This window comes from Sesamum indicum, linkage group LG6 (genome assembly GCF_000512975.1).
Source record: "Sesamum indicum cultivar Zhongzhi No. 13 linkage group LG6, S_indicum_v1.0, whole genome shotgun sequence".
NCBI classification, from domain to species: domain Eukaryota; kingdom Viridiplantae; phylum Streptophyta; class Magnoliopsida; order Lamiales; family Pedaliaceae; genus Sesamum; species Sesamum indicum.
In genome coordinates, this window is record NC_026150.1 from 20,844 (window position 1) to 35,450 (window position 14,607).

General features: G+C 34.1%; 1 protein-coding gene across 1 annotated transcript in view; it reads left to right on the top strand.

Moving 5' to 3' along the window:
* The window catches only part of LOC105162978 (paladin), a gene marked incomplete in the record, with an annotated part of 21,162 nt that overhangs the window by 1,370 nt on the left and 5,185 nt on the right, over positions 1–14,607 (top strand). The window contains 11 exon segments of the mRNA XM_020695124.1: positions 4,391–4,462; positions 5,354–5,424; positions 5,549–5,648; positions 5,720–5,815; positions 6,891–7,017; positions 10,712–10,845; positions 10,937–10,996; positions 11,108–11,343; positions 12,064–12,493; positions 13,901–14,224; positions 14,351–14,607. Of these exon segments, the coding sequence (XP_020550783.1) occupies positions 4,391–4,462; positions 5,354–5,424; positions 5,549–5,648; positions 5,720–5,815; positions 6,891–7,017; positions 10,712–10,845; positions 10,937–10,996; positions 11,108–11,343; positions 12,064–12,493; positions 13,901–14,224; positions 14,351–14,607 (1,907 nt within the window).

Sequence of the window (14,607 nt, forward strand, 5' to 3'; positions counted from 1 at the left end):
TTAAACTCATAAATTTATAAAAGTGGTCCTTTGTGTCTTCTTTAACAAGTTCTAAGATTTCGTTTGTCTTTCTTCTTTCAATTTTGGTTGTACTTGCTTTTCTGCTTGCAACATTTTTGTTTGCATTTATGTGCCCTATATTTATTATTTTAGTAAATGATTTATAATGCAATTGCTATATCTTTTTGTAGTCTGATAGAGAATATAATCACAGTTGCCAACTCCTGGTGCACTCTTGTTTCCCCAAATCTTCTTGTGCACTAGAATGAGAGAAATACGAAAGTTTTCACAAGTCAATGGGTGCTTCCCTCCGGTTTGACTTATTGGTTTAGGCTTTGTTTTTACATCCTTGTTGCAAATCCAGCAATGACGTTGTATTCTGATAGTCACAAAGATAAACATGACACGTGTTCCACGTGGATAACATTTCAAACATATTGAGCATCAGGATCAAATTATATTCATTCCTGGAACTCTGAAGAAAACGTCCAACAATATTATATTTTAATATGTCAATTTCACAATGAAATAATAAGGAAATTCAATTATTTGTCCGTTTTCTTCTCTTTATCATTTTTCCCCAAAAAATCACCTCATTACATAGTACTGTTGCTTTAATTACTTTTGTCTTGCATAATACTAACCTTACATATGGACAGGAACATAGTGAATTCTTAAAATCATGTACATGCCTGTAAACTGTTACCTATTTATTCAATTCAGTGAGCTTCTATTTACAATAAATCTTTAACTTGTCAAGAACATGGCTGCTATAGCTCCCTATTGGTCTTTGAATAGAACTTTAATCTCCTTTTTTGTCTCTTCCTTTTATCATCTGAAGCAATTCTGCTCATGTTAGAGATCTTCTATTGTTGTGATTAATTGCAACATATAGAGTAGTTATGCGTGCTGCCTGCTCTTTTTGTTTTACCCAATTATATATATATACTATGATATCGCAATGTAAACAATTACTACTTGCCTTGATTCTGATGTTACCAATGTCCATCATTTTGTATATGCCTCAATATCTTTTAAACCTTTCTTCATGTGATATACATAGCACTCAGATTCTTCCTAAATAACTTGATGTTTCAAAAAATGTGAATTAGCAATAGTAAGTGTCAGATGCTTAAGAAGGGAACTACCTTTTTGAATTCAAAGCTATTGATTTTCTTGGAATGAGATTGTCTTCTGCTCTTTATGTTGATAGTAAACCATGCAGGAACTTGTTTCTAAGATAATGACAAGGAGTTGCTATACATGGAATTTATTTGTGCACGTAGTAAATTGTGTCCTAGTGAAAGTATAGGTATTAGATTGATTTCACACTAATTTCTTCGTGCTTGACACAGTGTTATTGCTTGAACATTCATTACTACTTGCGTTGATTCCGATGTTACAATGTCCATCATTTTGTATATGCCTCTATATCTTTTAAACCTTTCTTCATGTGATATACATAGCACTCAGATTCCTAAATGAATTGATGTTTCAAAGAATGTGAATTAGCAATAGTAAGTGTCAGACGCTTAAGAATGGAACTACGTTTTTGAATTCGAAGCCTATTGATTTTCTTGAATGAGATTGTCTTCTGCTCTTTATGTTGATAGTAAACCATGCAGGAACGTGTTTCTAAGATAATGAAAAGGAGTTGCTACACGTGGAATTTATTTGTGCCCATAGTAAATTGTGTCCTAGTGAAAGTTTAGGTATTAGATTAATTTCAAACTAATTTTCTTCTTGCTTGGCACAGTGTTATTGCTTGAGCATTTGTTGTCTGTAAGAGTTATTAATGTACATAAAAAAAGAATAACTTCTACAATATTGCCGTGGCTCCTTTGACGTATACAATTAACAGAAAAACCAATATACTGCCTGTACAATGGGAACAAACTATAAGCCTCTACTGATTTCTTGGACCCCATTTGGCCAGCATTAGCGATATCGCTAAAAAGCGGATAATATCTTAAATATAATCCCACTAGGAATTCTATTTCTATCATCTCACTTGGTCATATTATCCTCTAGGGCTTCCCATTAACGGAACTCTGAGTGATATCTATGCCACAAGTAGCTTAAAGTATTTGATTTTTTCACTTATTTTTGTGGAAATACTAATTTCCCAATTTCCAGGTTTATGAAATGGTAAACTTTGAATTTTAGTCCACTTCTGTCATATGTTTCCTTAATCTCTACAGCTGCCAAATCTGCATCATTCTTATGCTTTCCATTTAAGGACATTGGTTTTGAACTTGTATAGATAGTAAGATTTTGATGCCTATTTTCCATGATGCTTCAGAGTCAGGAAGGGGGTTAGTTGGGAGAGGATGCAATTAGACAAGTCCAAAATTGGCCAACTTGATTATTGATTTTCCTATTGGATGTTAAGTACAAATATAATAAGCTTGAAGATGTGAAATGTAAACTAATGGCCAGAATCCTATTTTTTATTACACCATGAGTTTTGCACGAGTTTGGACATTGGGTGATGGGCAGACCATGTGGCATCCAGAATCTGTTCCCTAAGGTGTGCATGTTTGTCTGGTACTTCTTAACCTTCTAACACCTAATATAAGTATTGTTCCAAAACTATTTCATTTGTGGAAGGAATCTAACAAAAAATTTTATTTGTTGAAGAAGCTGTGGCTACAGTATAGTTTCATCCTTCTTAATGTACGTTAAGAATAATTACTTTGTTTTCATTGAAACAATTAATATGGTGGTACATTCCATTAAACACAAGAGAGGTGAACAACCTTAGTTAGGCTGCTCCTAGCAATTGTATGCATATTCCATTTCTATCTTCTCAGTTTGTCCTCTTCACTTGCTGTGGGTTTCCATAAACCAATAACGATGCCAAAAGTAGCTGAAATATTTGATATCACTTATTTTCTGTAAAACACTAATTTTTCCTCATTTTGGAATAGCCACCTCCCCTAAGGTTTGGCATTATTATAAATACATCCATATTGTTGAAAAATTACAAATACCCCATAATTTTAACGTTTGTATAACTAGTCTTTCTGTTAGGGCTCCATCCAAATTTTGGGGTGATTGACCAAAATGTCCTTTTGGATTATAAATTAAAATTTTATATATTTTGTTTAGAATTTTCTAAAATTTTTTTATGGATTAATATTTCTTATTGGTTATTTTTTAACCATCCTCAATATTTTTTTATAATTTATTCTTTTTATTTTTTAAAAGATTTTAGGAAGGGTAAAATAGTAATGTCCACTTCACCATCTAGGAGATTAATTATTTTCCATTTGAGGGGGGGTATTTGTAATTTTTCTAACAACGAGGGATATTCGTAATTATGCCAAACATTAGGGGAGGTAGCTATAGTTTACCTTTGAAATTTGTTAAGTTTTAAATTTTTTAATTTTCATATGCTTGGGTCATATGTTTCCGTCGATCTCCAGACATATTAAAGGCGCATGACGTGAGACTTCTATTCAAGAATCTTCTTGCTGCTTGACTTGTTAGTGCTTATTTTTCCATGATGGTGAGGGTTGAGTTAGTGGGTTTGATAGATGGGGGGTAGAGGGTGCAATGAAACATGTCATAATAATAATAATAGTAGTAGTAGTAGTACTAACAACAGTAATAATAATAATAATAATTAATAAATATAACAATAATAATAATTAATAATAATAATAACAATAATAATAATAATAACAATAATAATAATAATAATAATAATATAATGGGCCTAATAATGTTAAAAGTATGGTTTCGCCAATCATGGAAAAGGATATTGGCCATAAGATTCCACTTATTTTGCTTTTTTATATCTTCGTATTTTAGTGACTATTGACATAAAATGGGTAACCAATCCTTGTCACAATGGGACAAAACCTCACATATTAAGATGAGACGTATTTTTAAATATTATTAATTTATTATTTTGTCAGAAGTTGTATTTTTGTTTTGTCAGGCATTCAGAATTCAAGGATTATGGAATGACAATAATTACTCAATCGAATTCCTTAGATGCTACAGCCATGTCTTAGTTTGTACATATGAAGAGTTAAGGGATACAAAACATACAGACACCCTGTGATTGCTGTAAAGTGAAGTATTGTAGTAGTTCAAATGTTCCTAAGAGATGCTATTGTAGGAAGATCATGATTGACATTATTTTGTAGTTTTGGAACCATTATCTTCCTCTGGATATTTTCTTATCATGATTATGCCTTTAACACCAATGCTTGTGTTGACAAGCATGAAAAATGAGGCATTAGATAATACTTCTTGTTTATTGATCAAGCTGTCGCATCTTGCATGCTGGAAGTGGAAGTCAGCTGTATTATTGAGTTATTCGTAAAAGACTTGTCGGAGCTTTCCATTTCATTTATTGGTTCCTGTGTAAATGAAACAGGTGGTTTACATTAACAGTCGACCTTTTGTTCTGCGCGATGTGGAGCAGCCCTTTTCTAATCTTGAATATACGGTGTGTGATCCCTGAAATCTTGCCTTATCTCTTTTACTTTTGCATTTTCTTGTAGCTATGCAGGTTACATGAGGATTATTTTTCTTATCTTTTCTTCCTAGATATGAATGGAACTGCTTAATTAGGATACTGTAAATATGTGTTCTATCAGTAGCAAGAAAATTTAGGAAGAACTAGATTAAAATGTGGATATGGCTGTAGTTAGACTTCCTGCTTCCTTGTGATTTCCTCATCGAAAGGCATTTAGGTTGATTCTTCCTTTCATATTTCCATTTTACTGTTGCACTATCTTTCATATTCCTCGCTGTTCTTACCCATTCTTTTTTTTTTTCCTCCGCTGGTGCATATTACTGGTTGTCGGTAGCTTCATGGTCTTTTAGGAATATAGCATCCATTGCATTGATCTCTATGTTTCAAAATGCTCATCATACATTGGTCCTTATAAACATGGCAGTAACCTGGACCTGGAGAAGACAATGACAGCTCGTTTCTGTGGTGTCAGTTTAAAAATCTAGGAATTCGTTCGTTCAGTCAAGTCAGCATAAAGCCTGCAATTTTTTTCCTCTATCATCCCATAATCTCTCATGTTTGCTTCTTGTCAATCCGTAGTTATTACGATTTGGTATTATGCATCCTACGGCAACCTATACCTTTCTGCACAGCATATGTAGGACATTCTCTAACATGGTTTTATTGAAATCAAAAACAGAAATAGGTTCCTACTTGCTGCCTTCCTCATTCTAAGATGACATCTTTATCTAAGCTTAACTGGCTGTATCTAGAGTTTTGGATATTATCTTGCTATGTTTTCTTCATATAATCTCGTCAAGTTTGATTTTGCATTTCCATATTCAGCCTCTTCATCAGTATTTGTTTTTCAAATAAAAGTAGGGTATTAACAGGGCTAGATTAGAGCAAATGGAAGATAGACTGAAAGAAGATGTCCTCATGGAAGCTGCGAGGTATTCTGCATTTCTTTGTTTGTTATCCTTTTTAGATTTATTTGTCCTGTTGTCTTCTTTTTGTTGTTCTTTCGGTCACTGCTCACTCTGGTACAAATTCATTTTACATAATCTGAATCAACAGATATGGAAATAAAATCCTTGTGACTGATGAACTGCCAGATGGTCAGATGGTGGATCAGTGGGAACCAGTTTCACATGACTCCGTGAAAACACCACTACAGGTACCCATACCTTTTAAAATTAGAAATATGAAGCGTTTGCTTATCATATCCTAATTTCTTCTCCAAGCTAGGTGTATGAGGAATTGACACATCAGTACCTTGTTGACTATGAACGTGTTCCTATAACGGATGAGAAGTCTCCTAAAGAGCAGGATTTTGATATTCTGGTTAGTCTCTCATTTTGAAGTCTAGATGAATTTAAAACTTCATTGCTGGTGTCCTTAGAATCACTTGTAATATTCAGCATGCTCAGTGCTATATGTTTTGGAACATTGCTACGTTTTTCTTACCTGATGCATAATGCCATTGCCCCAAGAGTCATGTGGCTTGCACTCTGTTCTGAAGCCCATCAATGTCATTTGGCCTAGGCCCCCATGCTATTTCATCTGAAATGAGAAGCAACGTCAAATGCAAAAAGTGGATAAAAAATATGATACAAGCTTTTAACTTGTTGTTTGCATTTGGATGCCCGTATATCTTTTATGAGAAATTAATGTGGATACTTGTCCGTGGATCCCCGCAATCACCAAATTTCAGCTGCATGTCATTCTAGAAGATCCAATGTATTTGCTTGAAACATAGATCAGCCTACCCATCCTATTATTCCATACAACATAGATCGCGTGATGCTCTTTTTGTGTGCAATGGTTATTCACGTACGTTACATTCCAAATATACTCTTTCAATGTACATAAAATGAGAATTTTGGGATTTAAACATCATTTATGAAGGTAAAAGGATATAAATGCTTTAGATTTTCATATTTTCAACTCACCTAATGCTTCGCCCAAATTCAAATGGGCTTATTTATAAGTGAATGCGGGCAAGGCTTATCATTTGAAAGTGTCTTTAGGCCTAAAGCATTGAAATTAGAAACTGTTTCCTTTCCACAATGGAAACAAAAATAATATAAGTAAAATTATGTACAAACAACTAAGCTACAACCTCATGAGAGAAATCTCCAATAACTCTTCCAAATTCATGTAATCCAGCATGGAACCAACAAAAATGCAGCTACGGAATGTGTAATATAAGTTGCCTGTCTGATATGCATCCTCAACCTCAAATTGAAAACTTGGGGTGAGAGCGTTTTCTAGTATTTAAAGAGGTTCCCGCCAGCTAGTATTATGATGTATGTAATTGCGTAATAATTTATTCTTTGTAAAGATGATATTGAACTTGGGTCATTAACATGCTGGAGATGTCAATATTACATTGTTCTCCACATTCTCCATTGTTTAGGTTCGTAAAATTTCTCAAGCAAATGTAAGGACAGAGATTGTGTTTAATTGCCAAATGGGGCGTGGAAGAACAACTACAGGGATGGTGATTGCTACACTCATTTATATTAACCGAATTGGAGCTTCAGGTGATCTTTTATTGCTTTATATCCTGATCTGACTTAAGATATGCTTCATGTTTTCGCCTACCACATGCATCTCTAATTTACTTTTCTCGTAACCCAGAAATTCATGGGAGAAAGAACTAATTTGTGATCAGCATTTTTATTTCGACTTGACATTCCCTTTTGAATTAAAAATAAGCTTGTAAGAGCATGAGCATGCTTAGATTTCAAACTCAATTCATGGTGTCCTTCCATGATCTGGTCCTTCTGGATCAGGATCAATGTGATTTGGGACTAGTTTAGACTATCTCAGTAGACCTAGGTCCACACTGTTATTGATGGACACACCATTCAGCTTCCTCTCTTCCTTTTGTAGTTGTGTCTCTTATCTTCATTCTTCCTTCTCTTTTATTTTCCGAGGCTTCAGCTTTCGTACTACATCGTTGTCTCCCTTTTTCTTGTTCTTTTTTCTTTTCTTTTCCCTGTATCTAGAATCATAATTTCAGATTCCATAACTGAGGGTTGATAGAGAAAAAGAGCGAGAGACATTCAAGGAGAGAACAAAAGGAATCAGGAACAAATTGATTTTACTAGCATACAAAACCAGTCAGTTTGCTTCTGTTACAGCCTTTTATGTATTTCGGTTATCTGCTAATTCTAATTATTACACACTGCTGGCTGATTAACTAAACAGTTGTGTTAATCAAACGTAATTTTTTATTTTCTGATTTGTATTTAGCTAGTTACACTTCTCTTGTGGAGAACGAGATCCTTACTCTATTTCCTCCTGAAATGATCCTTGTTCCAAGGATCTAAGAGTACAAACTGAAATCTTTTCATTTCAGCCTTGAGAAATTGAGTTGATTTCAAGAACAAGCATTTTCGTCCTTCTTCCAGACCCATCACGATTTTCTTGTGCCTATGGTTTCATTTTGCTGCTTTAAAATATTCAATCCTGTAACTGTGGGAACATGGGATATTGACTTGTTATTGCTATGGGTGGCTCCAGGGTGGCAGCAGTACCGCCACATGTGCTTTCAAGCCATTTCTTGAATTACTTTTAGAAGTTAGAAACTCGAACTCAAACCATTGCTTTCAGAAAACTGGAAACAGTGATCACCTTCAGAGTTTCACTTCAATCCATGTATTCAATAAATGCAGAAGTCCCGACAATTAAAACCTTAACATTGATCAATTTAGAATTTGTTAAAGAAATGCTTCGCACCCATCAGTCAAATACCATTTGTTCCCTTTCTGAATCAAGGGCGGAAGTTTTGGTTCAGTCATCGTGCAACACCACTTCTGTTCGATGCATGACACCTTCTCGTTGGATTTATAGGCATGAAAGCAGCTTCACTGGGTTCCTGTTGAAACAGCTTGAATTTTTCGCTGATTTACATTTTGCACCACAAGAATGAGCCCATTTCGAAATTCTTCAGTTTCTTCTTAGACTTTCATTTCCATTCTTCAAAGAGTTGGTGTATCATAATTGATCTGATTGGTATTCTGTCTGAGAATTGAATGATTCTAACACACTTGGTTCAGTTCCAGCTAGTAAGTTTCAGTTTAACAGAGTATTCATGGGGGGGAGATCCTGATAAAGAGAGAACTGAGAGAAGTAAGAGCATTTGATTTTACTAGCATAAAAGAACTGATCTTTTTGTCTGTTTTAGCTTTTTATATATTTCCCAGTTAACTGCTAATCCTCACTGTTACACAACCAATAACAAACTAAGCTAACAGATAAGTTAATCAAACGTGATCTATTTTTTTAATCATATTTCATTATTTACACTTTCCTTGCGAAGAATGCAGTACCTTTAGGGGCTGAATTTCTGTTTCTTGTTTTCTTTTTTCCATTTTCTTGATTTCTTTTGCAGAATTGTTGTTGCAATTCTTAAAATGTGTCAAATCTTGAAATTTGCTTAAATTACTGAATTATGTTGAAATTTGCTGAAAACATTACTGAATTTTCTATTGCTGAATGTTAGAATCGGAATTGTACCATGTTCTATTATGTCCAGATTCTGTCTTGAATTCCCTCCTGCGAGCTGGGATTAGTAAATAAGAACCCGAAGGCCTTCTAAAGATGTTAAGATGAGATTTAAGAACATATCATAGGTCAGATTCTTAGAATGAAATCATAGCTCTACTAGGAAAATGTTATCAATTTAGGATAAATTATAACGGGCTTCTCTGAAGTTTGCCATAGCTACAATTAAAAATTACAAATACCCCCTTGTGACAGCGCATTCTATGTAGGGGTGGCACATGAGTCTAGCCTGCTCAAGGAGCTATTTTAAGCTCAAGTTGAGCTCGAGTTTTTCGAGCTTGAGTCGAGCCAGTTGAGCTCAAGCTCGAGCTCGAGCTCTATATACTCTGTTCATAACCTCGCGAGCAGGCTTTTTCCATTTTTCTTTATTTTTTTCATAAATATTTTTATTTTTAAAATTTTTATATGTTTAATTTTATATTCAATACTTTATCAACTTTATACTCAAAATTGACCATATATATTAATCAATATCATATATTTTGATTTTAGATAATAATAAACAATGGTACTTTTATATAACATTTAATCTTTATACAAAATCAAGCTTAATCAGCATTTAGTAAGTTTTGATATTCTTTTTAAAATAATTATTTAATGTGACACATATAAATTTTATGTTATATTTTAATATCCATTTTTAATCTCTTATACTTTTTAAAATTGTCAAATTCTAACAATTAACTTATAATTTTTTAGATCTATTTGTGAGTTTTATATTTATATCAATGTGCATAGTATGCCATCTGTATTTTATTACTTATAAATTTATGTCAAAATTTTGTGGTTCCCATGAATTAATCTAAACATCATCATCATCATCATAATAATAATAACAGTAATAATAGTAATAACAACGATGATGATGATGATGATGATGGTTGAACAATTTTAATTATTTTTATTGTTATTTTATTATATATATAATAAGATCAATCACTATGTTTGTACTTTGGTTTAAAAAATTCGTCTCTTAAACTTTTTTTTTAATATAATAAGATCAAGAACTTTTAAAAATAACTTATATTTATTTCTTATTAATATTAATACTATACAAAATTATATGCAAGTATTTTATTAAATTTGATGTATATATATTTTCTGTATTTTTACTAATTATATACTACTAAACTAATTAATAGTTTATATTTATAACAATAAATCAAAATATTATACCATATATTTAATATTTCATTACAGTTAATATAATAATATTTAATAGTATTTATTTATAACAATATAATTTTATTAAAAAAATATAACAATTTTGGTAGGAGTTCGAGCTTGAGCTCAATATATAAGAGTTCGTCAGGCTTGAGCTTGAGCTCACCAAAAATGGTCGAGCTTGACTCATTTACACCCCTAATTGTATGGGGATATTTATTAGGGTATTTGTAACTTTAGGGGGTATTTGCAATTTGTCAAACAATGAGGGATGTTTGTAATCAACGCAAACCTTATGGGAGCCTATTGTAATTTACCCATAAATTTAATGATACTGAACCCTCAGTACTTTGCTGTCTGTGTGCACTGGTTCTTGTATTCTTTGGGATAAGGGAATCAATGGACGCATACACATATCTTTCACCTTTAATAGCTTCTCTATTGGTAGAATATATATATATATATGTATCTTTCTTTTGTATCTGATATATCCATGTATAGGTATTCCACGAAGCAATTCCATGGGAAAAGTTTCTGATTGCTGTTCTACTATTACTCCCGATTTACCAAATACAGAGGAATCTATCCGTCGGGGAGAATATGCAGTCATTAGAAGCCTTATTAGAGTTCTAGAGGTACAGATAACAGCTTGTTCCTAAGGCCACAGTATTTCAACTAAAAGGTATTTATCTTTTGAATTTATATTGACTAATGATGTGCCTTAAGGGTGGTGTTGAAGGCAAAAGACAGGTTGATAAAGTCATTGACAAATGTGCCTCTATGCAGGTACTAGTCTCAATACTCGCGTGGGGTACTTTGTTCAGTTCTAGTTGGAATAAATACTTGAGATAATACTAATACCTCTTTGTACCACCATTTTGTCGTTTTTTATTACAGAATCTACGTGAAGCTATTGCTTGTTATCGAAGTAGTATTTTGTGTCAAGCTGATGAAATGAAGAGGGAAGCATCTCTTTCCTTTTTTGTGGAGTACTTGGAGAGATATTATTTCCTTATTTGCTTTGCAGTATATCTCCATACAGAAAGAGAAGCTCTTCATCCTATATCTCCTGGTAAATGCAGTTTCACTGAGTGGATGAGAGCTAGACCAGAGCTATATAGCATACTGCGCAGGTAATGTTGAAGTTTGCAGATATTATAAGTGTCAATATGATGCTATGAGCTCTTTCAATTACATTAATGTAAGAATCTTTTCTTGGTAATCTCTCCTGAATCTCCTTATGTAAGCATCCTGAACATTGTATATATACAAGCTACTTATTGTTCTTCGGCAAATGCAATCACATTACCACTATTTTTCTAGGAGACACTGTGTTTAAAATATGGTTTTGATGCTTTAGTGAAATGTATATATTTAGTTGCCTAGACAATAAAAGCTATATCAGCACAAACTTCAGGTAGTTCAACCCATGTAATGAAAATCACAAAGAATTGATCAAATTTCTTTCAGTTTGCCAGCACAATAGTTGAGGTCTTGGGGTAGTAATATACTATGTTCACTAAAAAGATGTCAGATTAGAAATTGATGAAATCCACAGGTTAAAAGAAATCTTTAGGACTTATGACTAGCAATATCTTGCGTGATTGGACATTTGATCGTGGTTGGACAAACATCTACGCAGAGTATGGCAAGATGAGAATGATTTCATGGGTCTCCTCTGAGGGACCTGTGTTGCTTATTGCTTTAAATTTTACGGAATCTGGTTTTTTCTAATGTCAGTTCTACCTTGAAATTAAAAAGATCTTGCTGCAAAGTATTTTTTAGAATTTGGTACAGAAAATGATTCATAAAATATCAAAATCATGTTAGACTGCGTGTGATGTCGTCTGCAGATTGCTGAGGAGAGACCCGATGGGGGCGCTTGGTTATGCCAATCTGAAACCAGCTCTAGCAAAGAGTGCTGTATCCGCTGATGGTCGCCCTTTAGAGATGAGTCAAGTTGCTGCTTTAAGGAATGGAGAGGTTCTTGGTAGTCAAACAGTTCTTAAAAGTGACCACTGTCCTGGTTGTCAACATCCTTCTTTACCAGAAAGACTGGAGGGTGCTCCTAACTTCCGTGAAATTCCTGGATTTCCAGTTTATGGTGTTGCTAATCCAACTATTGATGGAATTCGTTCAGTCATTCAAAGGATTGGAAGCTCTAAAGGTGGCCGTCCAGTATTCTGGCACAATATGAGAGAAGAACCTGTTGTTTACATCAATGGAAAACCATTTGTTCTTCGTGAAGTTGAAAGGCCGTACAAAAATATGCTGGAATACACGGTATAACATCATATTCAATGATTTCTGAACTAGCAGACCTGCAAAACAACAACATTTTTTTTGGCCTTGCACATTAAACCTAATGTAATAAATTGACATATTGCTTGTTATCTCCATTTTCCTCAATATCCTCTTCAAACAAGAGTAGTGAATGGAGAAAAAGAAAAAAAAGATTGACGTAAAAACGGTCCTTGAGAAAAGCCATGCCATGCATGGCTTCCTTTTCTATCTGAGAGAAAATGCTCTCATGAAGCAGACATTAACCCAATCTCAAATAGATTGAGAGAAATTGGAGACACATCAGCTTCCGTATAAGAGAATAGGCAGAGCCATGGAAACCATGATGTCCCTTTATAATAGAATTTCCATATTCTTTTTGTTTTAGGCTGTACCTCTAATGATGAAAGTTCCTTGTCGACATTGGATTGGTTGTACAACAACCTTAACCTGAACATATGTATTTCTTCTTTTAATTGTCAACAATAATCTTGGAGGATGCATAGATAGAAATTGCTTGGAATACTGGCTGGAGATTGAGCTGCAAAATGTGATTAAGATTGTAGTTGTAAATATCCTCACTCTGAACCTTGGGACCTGCGGCAGCATCACCTTGATTTTTCTCGTTTGTTAGGATCGAAGCAATATCAGTATTTTAAACATTTTACTTTGAGATATTGGTAACAAAAATCCTTTATTGCGACTGTGAAGAGCGAAAAATGCTGTTCAGTTGAGCTGTTGCAATCTTCATCAAAGTTGTTTGTAACCTGGGTTGCTGACTACTTAGCTTGCATTTTTGGAGTAACCTCTTTGTACAGTTAAGTAGCTCATTAATGACGATGAATATTGTTAGGCTTATCCCTCTCTTCCATCTTACCTCTAAAGGAAGGATTTTAACATACTCCGGAATGTGTAGAAGATTGGTCCCATCTTCCTGTGCTGCGTGCTGTTTGTGCTACTTCATTGTCATTGATGATCTAATGGTTTTATCAGCTTTAACGTTGATCTTCTTGCTAATTTGGATTGTAAACCATGGATAGATGCACTCATTACATTGTAACACCTTATTTCTGTTTTCAAGTGGGGTTGTAGGATGAATGTGTCCCAGCTCTGCTCTCGACATTCATCTTCTGGGAAAACCATCTGATTCTGCTATAACAGTAAATATTTTTTAATAAAATGAAAAACAAGTTGGTCTCTGCAGCTCCTCTTAGAAGAAGTCTGTTGTTATATTATTATTCTTATTTAAAAATCTGTTTGAATTATAACTTTATTGTTTCAAAATTTTCTCGTTGTACTGGTTCTCCTTTCCAGTGTACGTTAGAAGAATATATTATTCGATATTTTCTGAGGCAGTATACTATCTAAACAATTCCCTTGAGATGCTAATGTGCTAGAATGTCTTTGAAGGGGATTGATTGTGAAAGAGTTGAGCGCATGGAAGCTAGGCTGAAAGATGATATTTTGCGAGAAGCTGAACGTTATCAAGGTGCTATAATGGTTATCCATGAAACTGATGATGGACAAATATCGGATGCTTGGGAACATGTGAGCCTGCCAGCTGTTCAGACCCCTAGGGAGGTATTTAGGTGCTTTGAAGAAGATGGTTTCCCCATCAAATATGCTCGTGTTCCAATAACTGATGGAAAAGCTCCCAAGGGTTCTGATTTTGACACATTGGCCATGAATATTATATCTGCTTCCAAGGACACAGCTTTTGTTTTTAACTGCCAGGTAAATATTGTTTTAAGGTTCATTCAGCCAGTTATCACGGAAGAGTCCTTCACAGTTTTGTTTAACTTTTCTGGTTGTATATAGTAGCTGTTTGTGCTGGCTAATTAGTGATATGAAGTTCTACAGATGGGGATTGGAAGGACAACAACAGGTACTGTTATCGCTTGTCTTCTGAAACTCCGAATCGACTATGGGAGGCCTATTAGAGTGTGTGTTGGTGACCCATCACACAAAGAGCTGGGCTGTCACAGTGACAATGAAAGTGAAAATCAGCTTTCTTCATCGATGTGTATTTCTGGAAAACATAGGACCACAGAAGATTCAGGTCGTTCATTTGGGATTAATGACATCTTATTGCTGTGGAAGATTACAAGATTATTTGA